The sequence below is a fragment of the Agelaius tricolor genome, unplaced genomic scaffold (assembly GCF_023055355.1).
Source record: "Agelaius tricolor isolate 1412-34295 unplaced genomic scaffold, bAgeTri1.0.p SCAF_16, whole genome shotgun sequence".
Classification (NCBI taxonomy): Eukaryota; Metazoa; Chordata; class Aves; order Passeriformes; family Icteridae; genus Agelaius; species Agelaius tricolor.
In genome coordinates this window covers 757,047-781,113 of record NW_027269276.1, presented here as the reverse complement: position 1 = coordinate 781,113, position 24,067 = coordinate 757,047, and the positions used below count along the sequence as shown (strand labels likewise).

Below are 24,067 nucleotides of genomic sequence, written 5' to 3'. Positions count from 1 at the left end.
CCTTCCCCCCCAAGCCATGCCAGGATGCTGTGACTCCCTTGGGGACGATGCAGTCGGTGCTGGGAGGTGCTGTGTGGGGCTGACAGGCTGCCTTGCAGAACGTGGGCTGTGACTATGAGATTGACTCGCACGCCGTGGAGGATCGCTGCGGGGTGTGCCACGGGGACGGCTCCACCTGCCACACCGTGCACAAGACCTTCGAGGACAGCGAGGGGCTGGGTAAGGGCACCTCCTGCTGCCCCCAGAGCACCCCGTGCTGGTCCAGCACAGCTGGGCTGCTGCTGCTCCTTTGGAGGGGGAGTTTAATTCCAGCTTCTTGATTTTTTGGGGGGTAAGGCAGCAGAGAAGTCAGGTGGGCGCAGGGCAGGGTAGGGCGTGGTGCCCACTGGTGCCTTACAGGGGTGCAAGGATTGGCACAGTGCTGGCACCCAGGGGCCACAGCACCCACCCAAGGGCAAAAATCACCTCAGACACCTCTGACTCCCCCAAGACCAAGGCTTGGTTCCATTCCCAGGCTATGTGGACATTGGGATTATCCCCGTGGGAGCCCGGGAGATCCGGATTGAAGAGGTGGCAGAAGCCGGGAATTTCCTGGCGCTGCGGAGCGAGGACCCCGAGAAGTATTTCCTGAATGGAGGCTGGACCATCCAGTGGAACGGGGACTACAGGGTGGCAGGGACCACCTTCACCTACAAGAGGACAGGCAACTGGGAGAACCTCACCTCTCCGGGGCCCACCGTGGAGCCCGTGTGGATCCAGGTAGGATGGATCCTGCCCTCCTCGTGGGGCTGAGCTGCCATGGCCCCTCACAGCCCTCCCTGCATGCAGGGGATGGCTCTGCCCTCCTCAGGGTGTGTTTCCCTGGGAGCCAGCGCTGGGGCAGCCAAGCACACGCTGCCAGCCCGGGGATGTTCCCAGCCCACACCAATTGGAGCTGAGCCTCATCCCCTTTGCAGCATTCCGCAGAATATTTGCACAGGAGAGGGAGAGTGAGGAGAAAGAGCCGTTTCCTGAGGCCTTTCCCGTATCTTATCACCAGCAGGGAAAGAGCCCCTGGTGCTTCTGGCTGGGCTGGCCAGTCAGGAGGGAGAGAGCTGCCCGCTCCTGCAGAGCTGTGGGAGTCACTGTCCTTGTGACCGTGAGGCCAGGCCTTCCTCTGCAGAAACCAGTGGGGATCATCCCACACGTGATGGCACAGCTGGCACCAGGCTGACATCCCATGGACCCCCAGGATCCCCCTGCCCTGGCAGTGGTGGCTCAGCCCCACACACTCCCCAGAGCATCCCCTCCTTTGCACGGGCTGCCCCAGGGCTCAGCCACCCCGAGCAGCTGCAACCTCCTCCTGCCTTTCCTTCAGCAGCAGCTCGGGGTGGGATGTGAGCAGGATCCTGGGCCTGCTGCTGCCAAGGGCTGCTGTCAATGGGAATGCTGGCACACTCAGCACCCACAAATCACTTTCTGGGATTCATAACCTAATTAAAACCCGTGGACAACAGCGTTTCGATATTCATGGAGAGGTTTTGGAAAGGCGCCCTGGCTCTCCCGCCAAAGCTCCAAGAACAACAAAGCTTTGGCAATAATGGGAGTGCTTAGGCTAAGAAAAACAGGGATGAACTCCCGGCCCTCGTGAGGCGGGTGCTTCCAGCAGGGCTTGTGTCAACCACAGGAGCAGCAGGAGCCCCTGTGCAGTGGGAGGCAGTTTGGGAAATTCCACCCGTGGGCAGGGACACCTTCCACAAACCAGGCTTACTCCAAATCCCGTCCAGCTCTGTTGGGGTGCTGGGCACAGGGTCGCATCCTTCTGGTCCTGCTGGGCAGCTCCTTCACCCTGAGAAGCCCCTGGGGCAGTGCCACCCCCCCACTGCCCTGCCCAGCCACCCCCTGCCTGTCCCCTGTGTCCCCCGCTGCTGTCCCCTGTGTCCCCAGCTCCGTTCACCCCTGCCCATCCCCTGTGTCCCCAGCTGCTGTCCCCTGTGTCCCCAGCTCCGTTCACCCCTGCCCATCCCCTGTGTCCCCAGCTCTGTTCACCCTGTGCCTGTCCTGTGTCCCCCACTGCTGTCCCCTGTGTCCCCAGCTCTGTTCACCCTGTGCCTGTCCTGTGTCCCCCACTGCTGTCCCCTGTGTCCCCATCTCTGTTCACCCCTGCCTGTCCCCTGTGTCCCCAGCTCCGTTCACCCCTGCCTGTCCCCTGTGTCCCCAGCTGCTGTCCCCTGTGTCCCCAGCTCTGTTCACCCCCTGCCCATCCCCTGTGTCCCCCAGCTGCTGTCCCCTGTGTCCCCAGCTCTGTTCACCCCTGCCCATCCCCTGTGTCCCCAGCTCCATTCACCCCTGCCCATCCCCTGTGTCCCCAGCTGCTGTCCCCTGTGTCCCCCAGCTGCTGTCCCCTGTGTCCCCAGCTCCGTTCACCCCTGCCCATCCCCTGTGTCCCCAGCTGCTGTTCCAGGAGACCAACCCCGGGGTGAGGTACCAGTACACGATCCAGCGCCCAGCTGACAGCGAGAACGAGATCGAGCAGCCCGAGTTCCTGTGGCGCTTTGGCTCCTGGACCACCTGCACGGCCACCTGTGGGACAGGTGAGCAGAGCCCCGGGACACCCACTCGGAGCGGTGGAGGGTCCCTGGGGAGCCTTTGAAATTCCTGGGTCTTGGGTTTCACGGGTCCTGGGGGAAGAAGAAAGGCGCAGCTGCTGAGGTCAGGGCCCGTGTGCTCAGCAGGAACCCCAGGGCTTTATCAGCACCGTGCTCCCGGCTCGGTGTCCTGTTACCCTGCACGGATGGAAACAAAAGAGCTTTAGAGAAGTCAGGGAGTGTGGAAGGGCTGGTCTCCTGCCTGGCTGGGCCTCTCCAGCGGGGAGGATATCCAGGGTTTCACGGAGAGCACTGGGGTCCCACAGTGTCCGTGTGTGGACATTTGCTTCCCCCCTTCTGCCCTGCTGGCTGGGTGTCCCAGGGTCCCCAGGGCAGCTTTTGGGGCAGCTGGTGCAGAGGGACATTTCTGGAGCACTGCCAGGGGAGGCTGGGAGCAGCAAGCACTTCCTCGAGAGCAGCTGGCACTGGAAAAAAGGGGAATTCAAGGACACTTGTGCTTTCTAGGTAGCACAGAGTGCCAGGACATGGGCTTTGTTTAAAACCAGCTTTTCTTTGTATGATTCGAGTGCTTGGCTTCCAGAAGGGAAGGGAAATAGAGGGGTGAATCAGGCAGGAGTCGGGTGAGGGTGAGCAGCTGGAGGAGGGCTGAGCCCCTCTTCCTGCACTGAGTGATGATGTGAGATGAGATGTGGGTTTGGGAGAGCTCACAGCGAGCCTCTGGTGAGTCCCAAGGCCCTGCAAGCTCCCAAGTGCTTGAGCCAGAGCCCAGCTCAGCAGCTTCAGCAGGGTTCTGTCAGCCTCAGCTGGGCCCGTGGTGACAGCTCTCCATGTCACAGGTCAAGTACGTGTCACAGAAACGGGGACAGGAGCCTGAGCGAGGCAGCGTGCTGAGGTCACCCTGTGACAGGCTGGGGACACGAGGCTTTGGGCAGTGTTTGTCCCCGATTTGGGCTGGGGCAGGGCTGCCCAAGGAGCCGAGTGCTGCCCCTTGGCAGCCCCCAGAGCTCACAGTGCCCACGGTGCTGGGTGTGCTCCGGGCAGTGCTGCCAGCCTGGTGCTGCTCCCTGGGCTCCAGCTGCCATCCTGCCCCAGTGCCAGGGCACCTCAGCCTGTGCTCCAGTGAACTTGCACCTTCCAGTGGTGCTTTCCTTTCCTTCCCACTGCCCTGGCTCTCCAAGAGCCTCCTGTGCCCTGCTGGGTGGTTGGGTTCGGTTTCCAAAGCGGTGCTGGCGCCCTGGGGGTGCCCTCAGTGCCCTGGGGGTGCCCTCAGTGCCCCGGGGGTGGCTGTCAGTGCCCCAGGGGTGCCCTCAGTGCCCCGGGGGTGGCTGTCAGTGCCCTGGGGGTGCTGTCAGTGCCCTGGGGGTGCTCTCAGCGCCCCGGGGGTGCCCTCAGTGTCCTGGGGGTGGCTGTCAGTGCCCCGGGGGTGGCTGTCAGTGCCCCGGGGGTGCCCTCAGTGCCCCGGGGGTGCCCTCAGTGCCCTGGGGGTGCCCTCAGTGCCCTGGGGGTGCCTTCAGTGCCCTGGGGGTGCTGTCAGTGCCCTAGGGGTGCCCTCAGCGCCCTAGGGGTGCCCTCAGTGCCCTGGGGTGGCTGTCAGTGCCCTGGGGGTGCCCTCAGCGCCCCGGGGGTGGCTGTCAGTGCCCTGGGGATGCCCTCAGCGCCCCGGGGGTGCCCTCAGTGCCCCGGGGGTGGCTGTCAGTACCCTGGGGGTGCCCTCAGTGCCCCGGGGGTGCCCTCAGTGCCCTGGGGGTGCCCTCAGTGCCCCGGGGGTGCCTTCAGCGCCCCGGGGGTGCCCTCAGTGCCCGTCCTCCCGCAGGGGTGCAGCGGCAGGTGGTGCACTGCGTGGAGAGGCTGGCGGGGCTGGTGGAGGAGCGGTTCTGCGACGCGCTGACGCGCCCCGACGACCAGCAGCGCACCTGCAGCGAGGAGCCCTGCCCAGCCAGGTGCCACCCGCACCCTGTCCCCGCTCCCTCGCCCTGGCCAGGGGTCCCAGGCCCTGGGCTGGTCCCTGACAGCATCCCTGGGGTTTCCTGACTGCCGCAGGCATTGCCTGTCCACAGGCTGGGCCTCACAGATGGTCCCGTCGTGGCAGGATGCTCCTCTCTGCCTCTGTGCACAGCTCGGGGACTGTCCCGTCCCTGACCCTCTGCCCGAGCTCACAGACCCTGGGATGATGCATTTGGGATCCTCCTTCCCCCATGGCCTCACGCGATGGGCAGTGGGATGGATCCTGGGGCACGGCTGCTTGCTCTGCCTGAGATATTTCTCTTCCCTTTTCTCCCTTTTTTCCCCCCCTTCTCCCCCCCTTCTCCCCCCCTTTTCCTCCCCCTTTCCCCCCCTTTTTTTCCCCCATTTTCCCCTCCCTTCCCCCCCCTTTTTCCCCCCTTTTTCCCCCCCTTTTCCCCCCTTTTTCCCCCCTTTTTCCCCCCCCCTTTTTTCCCCCCTTTTTCCCCCATTTTTCCCCCCCTTTTCCCCCCTTTTTCCCCCCTTTTTCCCCCCTTTTTCCCCCTTTCCCCCCCTATTTCCCCCCCCTATTTTCCCCCCCTATTCCCCCCCCCCCTTTTTTCCCCCTATTTTTCCCCCCTATTTCCCCCCCCTGTTCTTCCCTTTCCCCCGCAGGTGGTGGGTGGGTGAGTGGCAGCAGTGCTCAGCCACGTGTGGCCGGGCGGGGCTGATGAAGAGGACGGTGCTGTGCATCCAGAGTGTGGGGCTGGATGAGCAGAGGGCCCTGCAGCCAGCAGACTGCCAGCACCTCACCAAGCCAGATGCCACCATGCCCTGCCACCCAGAGGTCCCCTGTCCCTCCCCGTGGGCTCTGGGCAACTGGTCCGAGGTGAGAGGGGACCCTGGGGACGTGCCAGTGTCTGGCAAAGGGGTGGGAGCTGGGGACAGGAGTCCCTGGACACCTCACCCTGCCCCAGAGTGATGGGTGTGCTCCTGCTCACAGAAATCCATGGCTGTGTCCCTGTGGGTTCCCCTGGATGGGAATTCCATTGTTTGGAGAGGTTTCAGGGTGGGGAAGGAGCATTGGGCAGTTTAACTGTGCCCCAGCTCCCATGGATGGGAAGGAATTCCATTGCTTGGAGAGGTCTCAGGGTGGGGAAGGAGCATTGGGCAGTTTAAGTGTGCCCCAGCTCCCATGGATGGGAAGGAATTCCATTGCTTAGGGAGGTCTCAGGGTGGGGAAGGAGCATTGGGCAGTTTAACTGTGCCCCAGCTCCCCTGGATGGGGATTCCATTGCTTGGAGAGGTCTCAGGATGAGGAAGGAGCACTGGGCAGTTTAACTGTGCCCCAGCTCCCATGGATGGGAAGGAATTCCATTGCTTGGAGAGGTCTCAGGGTGGGGAAGGAGCATTGGGCAGTTTAAGTGTGCCCCAGCAATGGGTTTTGCAGCTCCCTCACTCACACAGGGTGAGGGCCACGCTCTGTGCTTGGCACAAGGAAAGCAGAAATGAGGTTTTCAGCTGGACAGGGCTTGGAACAGCCTGGTGCACTGGAAGGTGTCCCTGCAGGAGGTGGGACTGGATGATCTTCAAGGTCCCTTCCAAGCCAAATGATTCCATGGGGTGATTAATGGTGACACTCTGTGCAGCCTTGATTTATTTTTGTGTTTTGTGAATCAGCTTAGCCACAGGCTGAGGGTTTCAACCAGAAAATGATAACTCCTAATTTAAACAGCCGTTCCAAAAGTGTTCAGAGTGAAGACAAATATCAGGAGAGAAAGGAGAGAGCCTGGGAACAGAGCTTGTTGCTAAGGAACAAATGGAATCAAATGTGAACAGAGGATTTGAAGGCTAGATGAGAGCAAGTTGGAAATATTTTTCTAGGGGCCCACAAAAGCCACAATTAAGGGCTGAGAAAGATGGATGCAATGATTTAAAGGGAAAATTATGGCTTGTAGGTGGGTCAGAACTGGGCAGGGCAGCCCCAGCCCTCACTGCTGGCCTCTGTGGTGTTGGCACCAGGGGATTTGTGAGCCCTGGAGAAAATGCATTTGGGATTTTGAGGTTCTGTAATTTTTCTGTCCTTTAATTTAAAGGGAGAGCCCTCTTTCTTTTCCATTTCCACCATAACCAGGGGGATTGGAGGGGTTTGGAAGCTTCCCAGAGCTGTGGTCCTTCTGTCAGCAGAACCAGCAGGGTGGGACAGCTCCAGGCAGGAGCAGTGTGCCCACCTGGCACCGGGCACCTGGCCCTGCCACAGGGGCTCTGGGTGGCTGCTGCACGCTGGGACTCAGTGCCCCAGGAGGACCCCAGAGCTCTGCATGCCCAGCTTTGTGGAGTTTCCAGAGGAGCTGATGTGGTCAGAAGGCTGCTTTGTGGCTCTTGAGGGGAGCAGCTCCTTGCAGCCCTCTCGCAGTGTTGGTGTGTGGTGATGGTTGATTCCAGCTCCAGAAATGCCTGCTGGTGACCATGTGGTGCTACCAGAGAGTCCTGGAATGCCCTGGGGTGGAAGGGACCTTAGAGCCCATCTGGTTTTGCCCCCTGCCATGGGCAGGGACACCTTTCACAAGCCTGGGTTGCTCCAAGCCCCAAATGCAGCAGAAAATGCTGCTGTTCTCCTTTCCAGTTTCTTTTGTGCTGGCCCATCTCAAAGAGCCCATTATGGGGGGATGGTGTGTCCCCAGCAAAGCTCCCTCCTGACCTTTGCTTTTCCCCTACTCGGACAACACCCATGTTGTTATTCCCTGCTTCAAAGAACGCTCTTCTAGAAGAAGAGCTGCAATTCATGGCCATAGGTCACAGGAAAGGCCCATTAGCTCATCCCACCCCTGCCCTTCCCAGCCTCCATCTCCCGGGAAAGCTGTTCCTGGCTGGAAAGCAGGGCAAGGATCACCCTGAGCAAATCCCCAGCCCCAGCCCTGCTCTGGCCCGGTCTGCAGTGGGATTTGGGCAGTAATGCTCTGCTTGCAGGGTGAGCAGTGCCCTACACTGGGACTGGCACAGGAGCTGTCCGGGGCCCGGGAGGGTGGTGGAGGCTGGCAGAGGGACGTGGAGCCCTCACAGGGGGAGCACTGGCACCACTGCTGGCCTTGCCCCTCTGTGACCGTGCTCACAGGGGTCCCAGGATGAGGGAGGAGATGAGGGTCTGACCCCGTGTTTCAGAAGGCTTGATTTATTATTTTATGATATATATTATATTAAAACTAGACTAAAAGAATAGGAGAAAGGATTTCATCAGAAGGCTAGCTAAGAATAGAAAAAGGAAGAATGATCACAAAGGTTTGTGGCTCAGCTCTCTGTCCCAGCCAGCTGACTGTGACTGGCCATTAATTACAAACATCTAACATGGGCTAATCAAAGATCCACCTGCTGCATTCCACAGCAGCAGATAACCATTGGTTACATTTTGTTCCTGAGGCCTCTCAGCTTCTCAGGAGGAACAATCTTAAAGAAAAGCTTTTTCATAGGAGCTGTCTGCGACACCCCACAGCCATGCCCCTCTCTCTTGCCTCCCCAGTGCTCGGTGACCTGTGGGAACGGGACCCAGCGGCGCCCCGTGCACTGCAGCAACAGCACTGGGGCCCCGTGCGACCCTGCGCAGAGACCCAGCCCCGAGAGGCTTTGCTCCTTGCCACAGTGCCACCAGGAATGGGACAGCACGGACTGGTCTGGCAGCGGCTCCTCCAGCAGGGAGGTGTTTAATGAAATCCATTACATCCCCAGCAACCACGTTCCTAAATTTAACCCCTTAGTCCCAAACGTCCCGGAGTCCAACGATGCCAACGTCATCACCGAGGAGGACTTCTCAGCCAGGAAAGGAAATGTCTTTGTTGATGACTTTTACTACGATTATAACTTTATCAACTTCCACGAGGATCTGTCCTACTACCCCTTCACGGAGAAGGAGAGCAAAGGCGAGGAGCCAAAGGCAGAGCTGGGCACAGATGGCACGGAGGGGCCCTGGGAGCTGCCCACTGAGTCCCTGCTCACCACCGAGCTGGGAGGAGAGAGCCAGGGCCAGCCGGGCCCCGAGGAGGAGCACACTTCTGCCCCTGTGCATGGGCAGAACACAGAGCCTGGGGGGCATTTAGCCTCGAGTGACCTCCAGAGCATGGGCCCCGAGGATGTGGGGTCAGCCACTCCCAGATACACCACCCCTGGCTTTTTGGGTGAGCAGGAGGAGGATACGGTGCCTGTGCCCCACTCTGAGCATCACCCGCCCACTCAGAGCTCTGTGAGCCCCAGCTCTGCAAACCACGGCCAGGCAGGGCCCTGGGATGAGCCCCAGGGAGCCGTGCCCAGCAGGAGCAGCCTGGGGCAGGATCTCTCTGCTCCCTGGGATGTGGGCTGGGGCAGTGCCCAGGTGCATGTGTCCCTTGGGCCAGCAGCACGGGGCAGCAGCAGCAGCAGCGAGGGCCGTGTGGGCACACAGGGACGTGGCACTGCAGGGAGAGGCCACGGGGACTCCAGGGAAATGGCTCTGGCCAGCAGCAGTGGCATTCCTGGTGCAGCCCCACAGCCCAGCGAGCAGCACGGGTGGGCAGGGATGCCAGGGGGGATGCTGGACACGTGGGCAGGAGGGCAATCCCATGGCACGGAGAGGGCAGATCTTGCCCTGCATGGCCCGGGCTGGGAGGTGGCAGGGAGTGCTGGCAGCCCCCACCCTGCCCTGAGTCCCCCTCCTGAGGGACAGGGAGGGCACCAGCCAGAGCTCCACAGCCCCACAGCCCCCACGTCAACCCCCTCACTGGCCACAACAGCCCCTCCAGTGCCCCTGTCCCCTGCCATGCCCGGGCCAGCCACCCGGCTCACCTCCAGTGGCCTCAGCCAGCAGGGTGGCCTGGGCCCAGCCGTGCCCACAGCCCCAGCTCGTGGCCCACCTGCCCACACTGCAGGGCCCCCCCGGGAATGGGGGACACAGGGGGGGTCCCTGCACCCGGATCTGGCATCACACCACACTGAGCTGACCTCCCATGGGACCCCACTCAGCATCCCTGCTCCGAGGGCACCCCCAGGGACACCAACGAGGGACCCCTCACCATGGGCACCCCCAGGAACACCAACGAGGGACCCCTCACCATGGGCACCCCCAGGAACACCAACGAGGGACCCCTCACCATGGGCACCCCCAGAGACACCAACGGGGGACCCCTCACCATGGGCACCCCCAGAGACACCAACGGGGGACCCCTCACCATGGGCACCCCCAGAGACACCAACGAGGGACCCCTCACCATGGGCACCCCCAGGGACACCAACGAGGGACCCCTCACCATGGGCACCCCCAGGGACACCAACGAGGGACCCCTCACCGTGGGCACCCCCAGAGACACCAACGAGGGACTCCTCACCGTGGGCACCCCCAGGGACACCTGCCTCCAGTGACAGGGGGCAGGAGTTGTCCCAGCCCAGCCCTTTGCCCCCCCTGCTCTGGGAGAAGAGGCTGGAGGAGGATGAGGATGAGGATGAGGAGGAGGCTCTGCTTCCACCGTCACCCCCTGCAGCAGCCCCTGCCAAGCCCAGCTGGGAGGTCGGGAACTGGAGTGAGGTACGTGGTGAGTCCCATTGCAAGTGTGACAGGGCCAGTGTGGGTGTGAGACCTGTCCCTGTCCTGGCTGCCTCTGGGATGTTTCTCTTGTCACAGGGCACGTGTCAGGTTTTGGGGCAGGTTTTGGGGTGCACAGCAGCGTTCCCTGCGTTGCAGAGCTGGGGTCAGGTTTTGGGGCAGTTCTTGGGGTGCACAGCAGCGTTCCCTGTGTTGCAGAGCTGGGGTCAGGTTTTGGGGCAGGTTCTTGCAGTGTTCCCTGTGTCGCAGGGCAGGTGTCAGGTTTTGGGGCAGTTTTTGAGGTGCACAGCAGCGTTCCCTGTGTCACAGGGCAGGTGTCAGGTCTTGGGGGGCAGGTTTTTGCAGCATTCCCTGTGTTGCAGTGCAGGTGTCAGGTTTTGGGGTGCACAGCAGCGTTCCCTGTGTTGCAGAGCAGGTGTCAGGTTTTGGGGCAGGTTCTTGCAGCGTTCCCTGTGTTGCAGTGCAGGTGTCAGGTTTTGGGGCGGGTTTTGGGGTGCACAGCAGCATTCCCTGTGTCACAGGGCAGGTGTCAGGTTTTGGGGCCGGTTTTGGGGCAGTTCTTGCAGCGTTCCCTGTGTTGCAGTGCTCGGCCACGTGCGGCCTGGGCGCGGTGTGGCGCTCCGTGCGCTGCAGCAGTGGCCCTGACGGTGGCTGTCCCGCGGCCGACAGGCCCGTCCCCGCCCGGAGGTGCTCCCTGAGACCCTGCTCGGCCTGGCGTGTGGGCACCTGGAGCAAGGTACGGGCCCTGCGGGGAGGGAGGGTCCCCAAATCCACGGGACAAGGCGTGGGTCACACCTGCTCTTGGGGAGGGCTCTCGTGGCTCACAGAGGTAAAGGTTTGTGCTTGCCATGAAATACTCATTCCACAGTACTTTCATTTTTCCTGGTCCTGGGCTGGTATAAAAGTCAGGAATTTGCTAAGCTAAAGCTAAACAGAGTGATTTGATGAACGGCCAGGTTGGGTGGGGCTGGACAGCCTGGTCTAGCAGGTGCCATCCCATGGCAGGGGTTTTAAGGAACAAGGTGGTCTTTAAGGTCCATTGCAAGCCGTTCTGTGGTTCTATGATTTATCATATGTTCTGGCCACTCTGCCCTGCCAGGGGCTGTTTGCAGTTGGGTTGGGTGAGTTTGGTAGGGTTGGTGGTGGGGAGCAGCCCTCCTTGCTCTGGGTGGTTGCTGTTCCTTGGGATCATCAGTTCCTTAAGGCAAAAAGACTGTTCCTGTTCCAGCTGGAAACCAGCTGGTTTCAGAGGGGTGGTAGTGACAGATGAGCTGCACAGACAGTGCTCTGGCTTGGCCTAGAGCAAGAGGGGAAAGCAGGTGGGAAAGCAGGAACCCAGCTCAGGGCAGAGCGTGTCCCTGGGGTCACCTCCCGTCCCCACAGGGATCCCCCCTGCCTGGCCCTGTTGTCCCTCCCCACGGTGGCTCTGTGTCCCTCCCCTCCATGGCTCTGTGTCCCTCCCCACGGTGTCTCTGTGTCCCTCCCCAGTGTGGCTCTGTGTCCCTCCCCAGTGTGGCTCTGTGTCCCTCTCCAGTGTGGCTCTGTGTCCCTCTCCAGTGTGGCTCTGTGTCCCTCCCCATGGTGGCTCTGTGTCCCTCCCCACGGTGGCTCTGTGTCCCTCCCCACGGTGTCTCTGTCCTCCCCAGTGCTCCAGAAGCTGTGGTGGGGGCACCAAGGTGCGGGACGTTCACTGCGTTGACACCCGGGACCAGCGGCTGCTGCGGCCCTTCCACTGCCAGGTGGGGCTGGCACAGCCCCCGGCACAGCTGCCCTGCCACAGTGCCCCGTGCCTGGACTGGTACACGTCCTCCTGGAGAGAGGTACGGGCCGGCCTGGGCTCAGCTCGGCCCACCCTGCCAGGCCAGGGACCCCTGTGCTATCCCAGGTGGCTCCAAACCCTGTGTTCCACTGGCCTGGGACACTGCCAGGGATCCAAGGGTACCCACAGCTGTGCTGGGAACTCCATCTCAGCTCCTTGCCACCCTCCCAGGGAACAATTCCTGCCCAATCTCCCACCCATCCCTGCCCAATCTCCCACCCATCCCTGCCCCATCTCCCATCCATCCCTGCCCCATCTCCCACCCATCCCTGCCCCATCTCCCACCCATCCCTGCCCAATCTCCCACCCATCCCTGCCCCATCTCCCACCCATCCCTGCCCAATCTCCCACCCATCCCTGCCCCATCTCCCACCCATCCCTGCCCAATCTCCCACCTATCCCTGCCCAATCTCCCACCCATCCCTGCCCCATCTCCCACCCATCCCTGCCCCATCTCCCATCCATCCCTGCCCCATCTCCCACCCATCCCTGCCCCATCTCCCACCTATCCCTGCCCAATCTCCCACCCATCCCTGCCCCATCTCCCACCTATCCCTGCCCAATCTCCCACCCATCCCTGCCCCATCTCCCACCCATCCCTGCCCCATCTCCCATCCGTCCCTGCCCCATCTCCCATCCATCCCTGCCCCATCTCCCACCCATCCCTGCCCCATCTCCCACCTATCCCTGCCCAATCTCCCACCTATCCCTGCCCAATCTCCCACCCATCCCTGCCCCATCTCCCACCCATCCCTGCCCCATCTCCCATCCATCCCTGCCCCATCTCCCACCCATCCCTGCCCCATCTCCCACCTATCCCTGCCCAATCTCCCACCCATCCCTGCCCCATCTCCCACCCATCCCTGCCCCATCTCCCATCCATCCCTGCCCCATCTCCCACCCATCCCTGCCCCATCTCCCATCCATCGCTGCTCTCTGGCACTGGGAGCCATTCCCTGTGTGCTGTCCCTCCATCCCTTGTCCCCAGTCCCTGTCCAGCTCTCTGAAGCCCCTTTGTGCCCTGGCCGGGCTCTGGGCTCTCCCGGAGCCCCTCCAGGCCCAGCTGTGTGCAGCAGGGGCTCAGCCCTGCCCTGCTGTGTCCCGCAGTGCTCGGAGCCGTGTGGTGGCGGGGAGCAGGCCCGGCTGGTGACGTGCCCGGAGCCGGGGCGCTGCGAGGAGAGCCTGAGGCCCAACAGCACCCGGCCCTGCAACAGCCAGCCCTGCACCACCTGGGTGGTGGGCTCCTGGGGACAGGTGAGCAGGGCTGGGCCCCTCCAGGGCACCTGCAGGGAATGGGGACCCTCTGGGGCTGTCCCAGGCTGAGCCCCTCCACAGGGACCTGCAGGGAATGGGGACCCTCTGGGGCTGGCCAAGGCTCCGGGGACCTGCAGGGAATGGGGACCCTCTGGGGCTGTCCCCAGGCTGAGCCCAGGGACCTGCAGGGAATGGGGACCTTCTGGGGCCATCCCCAGGCTGAGCCCAGGGACCTGCAGGGAATGGGGACCCTCTCGGGCTGTCCAAGGCTCCTGGGACCTGCAGGGAATGGGGACCCTCTGGGGCTGTCCCAGGCTGAGCCCCTCCACAGGCACCTGCAGGGAATGGGGACCCTGGGGTGGCTCTGGGGCCATCCCCAGACTGGGTCCGGGACCTGCAGGGAATGGGGAGCCCAAGGTGGCTCTGGGGCTGTCCCCAGGCTCCAGGGACCTGCAGGGAATGGGGAGGCTCTGGGACTGTCCCCAGACTGAGTCCGGGGACCTGCAGGGAATGGGGAGCCCAGGGTGGCTCTGGGGCTGTCCCCAGGCTGCCCGGGGTGGCTCTGGGGCTGTGCCAGGCTGAGCCCCAGCTCCCCACAGTGCTCAGCTCCCTGTGGAGGGGGCATCCAGCGGCGGCAGGTGAAGTGCATCGACACCAGGAGCGGGGTGGCCGAGGAGGACAGCAGCCTGTGTGACCACGAGCCCTGGCCAGAGAGCACCCAGAAGTGCAACCCCCAGGAGTGCGACAGCTCCGAGCCAGGTGAGCAAAACCCGGCTGGAGAAGGGTGTGGGAGGTCTGGGGAGATGGAGGGAGCGGTTCCTCCGTGGGTTCTGTAAGGCTGAGCTGGCTACCTGATGATTCAGTGGGAATGTTGTAACTGTCTGTAAATGTCCAGAGCATCCCTCCCTCGAGGGGCCAGCAGATGTGAGCTGGGATGGGCTTGCTGGGGTCAGCAGTGTCACCCAGCACAGGGACAGCCCCAGGGACCCTGTGGGGTGAAAGGAGCCAGCCAGGGGCAGCAGGGCATTCAGGAAAAGGAAGGCACAGGGGAATACCCAGCCATGGAGCTCTCAGGAAGCTGTTCAGTGGTAAAGTCCCAGAACACAAGACTTGTGAGGCAAGCTGGGGCCAGCAGGAGAAAATGGAATAAAGGAGCAGTTCTCCAGCATCTTCGGGTGTGTCTGAGCAGGTACTCCAGGGAGCCAGCCCCATGTCAACCTGTTTGTCATTTACCTGCCCCAGCTGCAGCCACAGTGCTTGGCCACACCACAGGCACTCACTTGGCTTCTCCTCCCTCTTCCACTCGCAGAGATACAACCCAAGCACCAGGCACTTCCCTGGGAGACAGAAATCTGGGTGCTGCAAGGGTTAACAGCACTTACAGAAAAGCAGCATAATGAGGGATTAGATGTCACTGATATCAGCATGTCAGTCACTTACCAGCTTTATCTCTTTGATGTGTCTGTGAGAAAGAAAAGCTCTTTGGCTGCCCAGAAGGTGTTGTTGGACCTCCAGGAGGTTTGCTGGCCAAAGGGAGGGCTGAGAGGTGGGGCAGGGGGCAGCAGTAGCTGGTGCCTGGGGTGGAGGAGCCAGATCCATGGCAGCTCCACACATCCCTGAGGTCCCCTCTGCAGCCTGGGGCACCCATTCCACCCTTCCAGCTCTTTTTGTTTGTCCCAACACCAATTGCAGAGCAGGCAGGAGCGTTGGCTTTGGTTAACTGGGATTTGGGCACTGGCACTGTTGGCCATCAGGATGTTTTTAGCCATGAATCTGCTCCTTTTTTGGAGCATTTGCAGGGCCATGGGGCACTCCAGCGTTTAGGAAATGATGAGTCAGCCCTGCTCAAGACATGATGTGCGGTTCCGGCTGTTTTGGTCAGGGGAAAATTTCCGTGCCAGGCTTGGTGATGAGAGCTGTGGAGCCAAGGCTGGACCAGAATAACCACTGAGATGTGTAGGAAGCACACAAATAAATGGTGAAATCCTGGATCAAAAATGACATAAATGCTCTGGCTGCAGCCCAGGGCAGGAAACGCCTCTTGGAAATACAAACGTTTCCAGCCAAAGCATGAAGGGGAACAAAACTTTCACATGGCAGGAAATCCCAGATGTGTAAATGCACAGGCAAAGGCTCCCAGAACGACATAAATGTAACTCCAGCCCTTTCCTGTGCTTTGGAGAATCTCTACTGCACAAGATGGGCTCAGGCTGGAGCGATCCATGTTTTTGTGAGGAGCACAAGCAGCCTCTCCCTCCTCTGGCATGAATGAGGTGCTCCAGTGCCAGCAGAACCAGGGCTGGCTCTTGTGAGTGGTCGTGTCCTCACTGGACACAAAAGTGCCAATAACCCCAGCAGGGTTTAAATGTTCAAACCATTATCAGATGGATTTGGAGCAGAGATGGAACAGATGAAGCACAAACAAACGTCTCACAGCAGTCGGCTCCTCAATTAAAGGAGGTCGGGATTAATTAGAACCAGAGTCCTGAGCTGTTGCCAAGTTATAAATTAATTGGAGATTCCACCAAGGTTATTTTTGACTGTGGCTGTTGCCTTCCAGCTGCAGCCAGCTGTGAGGGTGTCCTTAGATGGCTCCTGGGAGCTCCAGAGCCGTGGGCACCCCAGTGCCTCCGTGTGATGCTCCAGGGGCTGGGGACATTTGTCTGGGAATTGTTTGTGGTGTCATGGAAAGGAGCTGAGCCCCAGGTCTGCACGGGGGCCTGGAGAAGCCTGCAGCAGTTTATCCAGCAGATCAGAGAGATTTCAACCAGAGAAGTGGGAATTGCTGTGTACTGGAGGAGGAACCAGGGTGAATGGAGCTGGGCACAGCAAATCCTGGTGGTGGTGACACATCCCTGCCCAGGACAGAGCAGGGCAGCCCCGGGTGCTCATCAGGGTCATGCCATGGAATGAACCAGTTCTCTCATGCCCATTTCTCCAGATCTGATACCAGGGAGGTCTCTGAGCTCCCCAAATCTGCCCCAGGCAGGTGATGGGGCCAGTTCTTGGCTCCAGCAGCAAGCCCAGCTGCTCCACAGGTGTCTCAGCTTGGAATTCCAAAGGGATGAGGTTCAGGCTCCAAGTGTGTATGAGGTGCTGCAGCTCCTGTGGGAGTGGGATGGAGCCCAGCCTGTGTGCTGGGAGCAGCAGTGCCTGGGGGCCAAGGAGTGAGGGCTCTGCTCACTCAGGGTCAGTCCCTGACACCATCTCTGTCCCACTGCTCCTGTTTGCTGGCTCCTCATCCAGGCCTGGCTGTATTTCCATTAATTGGCAATTAAACGTGGTGCTCCTGCTTGCTCTGAGCAAGGAAATTAAATTGTCCGTGGCTCTGCAAGTCACAGAGTTCATCCACAAGGGATCCATGTGGGAAATAGTTGCAGCAAATCCCAATTTTCTGTGCCATTTGAGCGTGTAAGTCCCTATCCAAGTGGTGAGGCCAGGAGGTGCTGCTGAGGCATGGAGAGCAATTAATTAACTGCTAATTAACAGCAGGAATCGGTGGGAAAGGGATGCTCCAGAAAGAACTCCTTGTTTTGATAAAATGTAGGCCAAAGATGTTGCCTGCAGCAGGGCTGACACCTGAAAACTGTGGGGTTTGTGGGTTTCTCCCAGTTTTCCCAGCTGTGGCCGTGTCAGTGGGGATGCACCACCTGCATCCCATGCATCCCAATGCATCCCAATCCATCCCATGCATCCCAATCCATCCCAATCCATCCCAATCCATCCCCTCCATCCCATCACGCTCACCAGACACCCCAGGGAGGCACCTCAGCCCCAGAGCAGGACCCTGGGATAATTTACTTGTTAAATTCAGCCCTGGCCCCGAGAGCATCCCAGGGCCAGAGGTCAGCAGCCTAATTCCCTGGATTTGCTAGCTCAGCTCCAAGCTCAACCTTTCCTTGTTTTCACAAAACGTGCTCCAGGAAGTTTGTTTTTCCCAGGAATAAAAGTAAAAGCTTAGGTCTGGCTGGCAGAAGCTTAAATGAAATTTAAAGCGACTTCCACACCGACCTAAAAAAACAGCCCCAAAAAAAGTGGGGGTTTTCAGTCTCTAATGTGCTGACTTAGCCTGGATTTTTAAAGCCCTGCTTTAAGCTATTTCTTTAGCCTAAAATTTGGCACGGACTTATGGAATGTATTTCCAAATGAAGTGCGAGCATTATATAAAAAATTGTTAATAGAAAGAAATAGCAGTAAAAGCATTCAATGAAAATTGGGTGGGTTCTGTAGGTCCCTCTCTGAAGAGCTGACAAATTAAGTGCTTATTACAGCTTCCCTTGCCCAAGACCAAATTCCAGGGAGGAATCACAAGCTCAGCCAAGATTTTCAGACCTGAGCCTGACCCTGCATGCATCCATGCTGAGACTGCAGCAGGATCTGGGAAAGTGATGGGAACTCAACCCCTCTACGACTCCCAGTGGCTTCCCTGAGTTCAGGGAGCGTTGGGAACGCTCTCAGGCCTGGGGTGGGATTGTGGGGGTGTCCTGTGCAGGGCAGGACTTGGACTGGGTGGTCCCTGTGGGTCCCTTCCAAGTTGGATATTTGATCATCCATGAGGTCACTTGGCTTTGGACCCCGGGGTGCTGCTGGGATCTCCTGTAAGGTCAGCAGAGCCTGCAGCCGAGGGTGGTGGCTCTTCTCCCCATGCCCGAGCCCATCCCTGCTGTTTTGCACATCCTGGGTGGCTGAGGAGGCTTCAGAGAGCAGTGACCCCTGGCAGGGTGGGCTCAGTGCTGCCTGGGCATGGGGCAGGGGCAGGAATTTCCTGAGGGGCCCGGGGTGCTGACCCGCTGGAGAGGGAGCAGGAAAGAGCTGAGCCATGGAAAGCAGTGTGAGCCTTCCCAGCTCTTTCCAAGGAAGGCAGCTTGGTTGTGATCCATAAATAACTTTCTAGGAAGCTGTGGCTGCTGAATGCCCTGAGGGGCTGGGCAGGCTCTGCCCGGGCAGAGCATCCCCAGCAATGCCCAGGACATCCCCACCTCTCCATGGGCATCCCCCAGCAGTGCCCAGGACATCCCCACCCGGGCAGAGCATCCCCAGCAATGCCCAGGACATCCCCACCTCTCCATGGCATCCCCCAGCAGTGCCCAGGGCATTCCCATCCCCCAGCAGTGCCCAGGACATTCCCACCCCTCCCTGGCATCCCCCAGCAGTGCCCAGGACATCCCCACCTGGGCAGAGCATCCCCAGCAGTGCCCAGGACATCCCCACCTCTCCCTGGGCATCCCCAGCAATGCCCAGGGCATTCCCATCCCCCAGCAATGCCCAGGACATCCCCACCCCTCCATGGGCATCCCCCAGCAGTGCCCAGGACATCCCCACCCCTCCATGGGCACCCAGGCTGATTGCCACTGCCATGGGGCACCCCTGGGGTGTTTTAGGGGCCCTGCTGAGCCATCCCTGCCCTGCAGCAAAGGGCAGTAGCCGTGTTCCTGTGCTCCAGTGTCCCAGTGCAGCAGGGCTGGGGGCTCAGGGGGTGCCTCGTGGAGCCACAGGGATGTTCCCAGGGAATATTGTCCTGACAGCCCCGTGGAGCACAGCACCAACAAGCACTTCCCTTTTTCCAGTGGCTCCTGCGCTCCTGGCCTGGGCCGGGCAGAGACTTCTCATCTGCTCTGCTCACCCAGCAGGGAAATCCAGTGCTGGTGCCCCACAGCTGGAGCCAGCCCCCAGGCTGAGGAGGGGTGTGAAGCTGGGATCCCTCCAGCCTGCTCTCTCAGCACTGTTGATCCAGCAGTGCAGTGATAAATCACTTTTTGGGGACGCTCTGGCTGGGCACAAAGAGCTGCAGCTCGGGAGGCAGGGAGGAAATACCTCAGCTGAAAGAGAAAATAAGTTTTAGAGCAGTGTAGGGACCTCCTCACTGCTGGGCTGCGGGAGGGGGCTGTGACTGAAGTCCCAAACCAGGGAAAAGTCTCTGCTCTGCATCTGCTGGCTCCTCCATCCCGTGGGAATGGGGGCAGCAGCCCTTCCTCAGCACAGCCTTTGTTCCCAGAGGGGACAGGGAGAGGGCCAGTGGTCAGCCAGAGCTGCCCTGGCTCGTCACAGCCTTGTCCCTGCAGAGAAATGTCCTGAGAAAGAGAAAATCCCATTGCCCTGCCCCATTTCTGTCCCTGCTCTGCATGGTCCCATGGCCCAGGGAGAAGCAAGGGGGGGTTGGCCCCAGAGTGCATCAGCTCTGCCCTTTTCCAGAGAAAAGCTGTCATCTCTTTTAGTTCCTTGTACAGGAGGTAAAATTGGAATCACAGAATCTTAGATTTCAAGTTTGGGCTCAGTTTTGAGTCGATGTCATTTAGGTGAGTCTGACACCACTGGGTGAGAAGCTGCAGGCTCAGCGAGTCGAGCCTTGCTCTGAGACAGAGAAGGAGGAAATCAGAAGCTCAAACAAAGCAGTTCTGTGTTCATATAAACCACGTGTACTTGGGGATGGGTCTGTGCTGCTGGACCGAGCCCAGGTGGGGCCTGGGCTGCCACTGGAGCAGCCGTTCCCAAAACAAAGCCCGTCCTCAGAGCAGCACCAGGCTTGTTTTGAGGGCTGCAGGACACCTGCAGGAAGTGAACAGATGATGCAGGTTCTCAAAATAACCTGAACAATTCAAAGAAAAAGGAATTCTGGCTTTTCCAACACTCTGCTGGCACTGGGGGGGCTGGCAGGAGGTGACACTGTGGGGGGGTTTGTCCCCTGCACCTCAGCTCTGTGCCTTGGGCAGGTGCTTTGGAGCTGCTGGCAGCAGCACAGGTGTGCTTTGTGCTGGGATGGCAGTGCCCAGGTGCTTTGGCAGTGCTGGCAGAGCACAGGTGTGCTTTGTGCTGGGATGGGCAGTGCCCGGGTGCTTTGGCAGCAGCACAGGTGTGCTTTGTGCTGGGATGGCAGTGCCCAGGTGCTTTGGCAGCAGTACAGGTGTGCTTTGTGCTGGGATGGGCAGTGCCCAGGTGCTTTGGCAGCAGCACAGGTGTGCTTTGTGCTGGGATGGGCAGTGCCCAGGTGCTTTGGAGGTGCTGGCAGAGCACAGGTGTGCTTTCTGCTGGGATGGCAGTGCCCAGGTGCTTTGGAGCTGCTGGCAGAGCACAGGTATGCTTTGTGCTGGGATGGCAGTGCCCAGGTGCAGGAGGGCTCTGCCCTGTCCGTGTCTCCCCAGCTGCTGCAGCCTCCACAGAACCCCGGGTGGGTTCGGGCTAGAGGGGACCTTAACGGTGGTCTCATTTCCACACCAGACGCCTGGTGGCCGTGCTGACAGCGGCACTGACACCCTCCCGTGCTCCTGCCTCCCCTCCAGGTGTGCCCTGCGAGCGCGACCGCCTGAGCTTCGCCTTCTGCCGGACGCTGCGGCTGCTGGGGCGGTGCCCGCTGCCCACCGTGCGTGCCCAGTGCTGCCGGAGCTGCCAGCACGGCCACCCCGCGCCCGGCCAGCAGCGCGGCCAGCAGCGCCTGTCCCGCAGGTGACAGCAGCACCGTCCCCATGCGCCGCGGGCCCGGGGCTGCCCGGCTCGGACTCGTGCTGCTCTCAAACGGTGCTCGAACATCCCTGGGGCTGCTGCAGGTGCTGCCCGGGCTGCGGGTCCTGCCCGGGCTCACCCTGCCCCGGCGCGCCAGCGGGGAGGCGGGGAAAGGGGAACTGGAAGCAGCAATGGTTTGGGGAAGACCTCTCAGAAATGCTCATGGTGCTATCACTTGACATTTGCAGCCTCTTGAAGGTGTTGGCTGGCCAGCACGAACCTTGATTTTTATTGTTATTTTTATATCTCTGAGGTGAGCATCCAGCATTCCACCGGCTCTGCCGACCCTTTGGGGTAGGGGTGTTTTATTTTTTTTCCTTTAAGGGACTTGAAGCTGGCAACCCGCTCCTGTAATTTTCATTAAAAATGTTTACGCACTGAAGCTAAACAGATTTAATTTAAGAAGTGGAGGCAGGGCAGAGGAATGAAGATTCAGCTGGGGCTGTGCAGGGCTCTGTCTCCCCATTGCTGGCTTCCTCTGCCAAAGCCATTGCTGGGTCCCTCTGGAGCAGAGGGCAGCACCAGGGACACCGAGGTTTGGAGGCCACCAGGGCATTCCCTTGCAGGCATTTGGGCAGGAGAGGGAAGCTGCCCTGGCAGTGAGAGGCACATCCCCTCCCTCGTGGGCAGCCAAGTGCTCAGTCCCTGGATTTCTCTATGTGTAGCAGTGTAATGCTTGGTTAAGGTGTTTTTCTGTGGCCTTACAGGCTGAACCCTTTTTTTCATGCTTATCTAGATTCTCCTCTGTTAAGGTTAGCTGATTTTTAACTAGAATATCCAATTTACTCTGAGGCACAGCCCCTCCTGCCTGCTCCCAGGGATTTGTCTCAGGAGGGATTCCTGCCAGGTTGGTCTCTGGAGGAGGGCAGGAGCGTTTAGGTAGGAATTCCTTTCCCTATTACTCCTCAGGCTGTGGAGGGTGCCCAGAAGCTGGGGGACCTTGAAGGGCAATGCTCCCTGCATGGGCAGAGCCAGGCTGGAGCCCATCCCCTTTGGGCTGCAGGGCTCCAGGTGCAGCTGCCTGGGCTGGCGGGGGCAGCAGCACTCAGCCCGCATTCCTGTGTGTGATTTGTATGTAAAACACGAGCCATGACCTCACCATTTGTGCTTTATTCCCTTCCAAGGTGGTGTAAAGTTTTTATGGTCCAAGAACCTGTGTCCAGTCCTGGTTTCCTTGTCCCCATCTGTCCCACACTCTGTCACCCCCCCTAGGATTGCAAAGGGACGACCCTTGTGTGGGGATCTCATGGCCACAGCTCACAAACTGTTAAATTAAACAGTTGCTGAAGGAAGCAGGTGGGTTTCACATTTTCTCCTCCCCGTAGGGAATTCTGAAGGTTTTCAGCTAATTGGAGATGGTTCAGGCACTGGCAGCAGGAAGGAAAGATCAGTTTGCATCTGAAAATCATTCACAGCTGCCCTTTGCAACTGGGATTTGTGGATTAAAACATGAGCCTGGCGGATGGGGTAAATCAGTTCTGCAAATCAATTTATTTGTTATCACCAGGACCTGGTGAGCCCCTCCTGCAGTGCCTCTCCACGTGCAGGGTCCCAGCTGTGGCTGAGGGCACGGGATAATCCCTCCTGTGGGACACCAGGCCATTTTTAGCCACATAACAAGCACAGAAACTGCATTGTCAGTGACAATAAAACACATCTGGCTTAAATATCTGCAATATTTTCTTTCAGTGAGACACCTCCAGTGAGGGTCTCTGCAAGGAGGCTCTTCACAAGGGCCTGGCGTGACAGGAGAAGGGGGAATGGCTTCCCACTGACAGAGGGCAGGCTCGGATGGGATGTAGAAATGCCTTTTTTCTTCTTCTAAAGGCGCTTTTATTGTCTCAACACAAGCAGGATGTTATTCAGACAGAGCTGGGGCGAAAGGAGGAAAGGGCTTGTGGATCAAAAGATGTTTGAAATGGGATTGTGGAGTGGTTTGGGTGGGAAGGGACCTGAAAGCCCACCCAGTTCCTCCCCCTGCCACAGGGTGAGAGTGGATGGGCTTTCAGGTCCCTTCCCACCCAAAGCCCTCCGTGATTCCATGATCTCCTGGAAGACTCCCTGAGAGCCTTTTGGCTTCAGACCAGAAGTCGTCAGACCTTTGTGCCTGCCTTGGTCACCTCCAGACGTTTCCACGCTGGAGGCAGGAAGGAAGAGGAGCTCGTTGGTTGGGAAGCAGCAGCAGCAGCAGCAGCTGTGGAGGAGCCTGTTTGTGTCTCGGGCCCTCGGAACGCTCCAGCGCTTCCGCAGCCCCCGGAGCTGCCATCTCCTGGCAGAGCACCTGTGGTCACAGCTCTCAGACCTCACCAGGCGCCTCTGCCCAGCCCAGGTGACCTCAGCTGGAGGCTTTTAGCTCCCAAGGAGCCAGAGGGGTCACCAGCCCTTCACCATGGGCTGGGAGGGGCACGGTCCCAAACCGGGCAGGCAGGAGGCAGCAGAGCCAGAGGGACCAGGAGCAGCTCAGCTCCCACCTGTCCTTCCCAGGTAATAATAAGAAATGGGTTTATTTCCTCTTGTTCTTAAAACCTCCTTGTGCTGCACAGAAAGGCTTCACAGGCACAGCACAGAGGGGCAGCAAAGCCAGGACAGCAAGGGAAGGATTTGAAAAATGTCACTGGTGTATCTTTTTGTTTGGATTGTAATTGGCAGCTGATCCCTGGCAGTGCTCCGAGAGGGAACAGCTCTCACCCACCCACCTCGGGGCGCTGCAGCCCGGCCGCAGCTCCAGCAGCTCATCCCGGGGCTGCCCCTCTCACAGGGACATTCCCGGCGGGAAGTAAAGCACAGAAAAGGGCGGGAGTGGAGGGAGGGAAAGGAAGGAGCTGCCCCCTGCCCAGCTGGTACCAGGCCACGCTGTGTTTGCTCAGCCGGAGCAATCGTTTGGTTGGGAAATTCAGTAAAGCTGTTCCACATGGGGGAGGGCAGGGCTGCCACCAACCCACAGCTGCCGGCCCTGCCCCGCTCCGAGGGGAGGCTCAGCCGGGGGTAAACATTTAGAAATACCCGCGCGATAAAAACAGCTCTGTCTCCACACGCCACTGCTCTGCTGCCCTCTGCGGTGAGTAAGTTACACCCCGAGTAAAGTGTGTGCAAACCCAAGCCCTCTGCACGGCCGTGGGGCAGGTGAGCAGCCCCCGGCCCTCTTCCTCCTCCAGCCGGGAGCTCCGGGATGGAAATTTCAGCCCTGGAAAGGCAGCTGGAATCCAGAGGCTGCTGGAAGTCGCTCGGGGCTCTGGCAAAGGGGCAGCAGGGTGGCGCTGGCTCTGCCTGGGGGAGCAGAGGTGCGGAATGTCCCTGCTGGGCTTTGGGCCAGGAGCTCAGCCCGGGCTCGGGGCGCTCCCTCCTGCTCGGACGGGGCGAGCCGCTGGGAAGGAAGCAGAGCTGCCCCAGCCCCGAGTTTTG

The 24,067-nt window shown here is 59.9% G+C and overlaps 1 protein-coding gene across 3 annotated transcripts in view; it reads left to right on the top strand.

Annotated features, from left to right (window-relative positions):
• ADAMTS7 (ADAM metallopeptidase with thrombospondin type 1 motif 7) overlaps positions 1-22,332 on the top strand; it is a 37,365-nt gene extending 15,033 nt beyond the window's left edge. The window contains exons 14-24 of one of the 3 annotated variants that reach the window (XM_071441074.1): positions 99-219; positions 515-759; positions 2,432-2,573; positions 4,402-4,528; positions 5,205-5,418; positions 8,047-10,077; positions 10,679-10,831; positions 11,742-11,915; positions 13,022-13,168; positions 13,768-13,927; positions 20,446-22,332. In XM_071441074.1, coding sequence (XP_071297175.1) covers positions 99-219; positions 515-759; positions 2,432-2,573; positions 4,402-4,528; positions 5,205-5,418; positions 8,047-10,077; positions 10,679-10,831; positions 11,742-11,915; positions 13,022-13,168; positions 13,768-13,927; positions 20,446-20,612 — 3,681 coding nt within the window. In that variant the 3' untranslated portion in view covers positions 20,613-22,332. Of the gene's footprint in view, positions 1-98; positions 220-514; positions 760-2,431; positions 2,574-4,401; positions 4,529-5,204; positions 5,419-8,046; positions 10,832-11,741; positions 11,916-13,021; positions 13,169-13,767; positions 13,928-20,445 lie in introns of those variants that run through there. The other 2 variants (XR_011681394.1, XR_011681393.1) reach the window with 2 other exon arrangements.
• Positions 22,333-24,067: the final 1,735 nt, after the last annotated feature.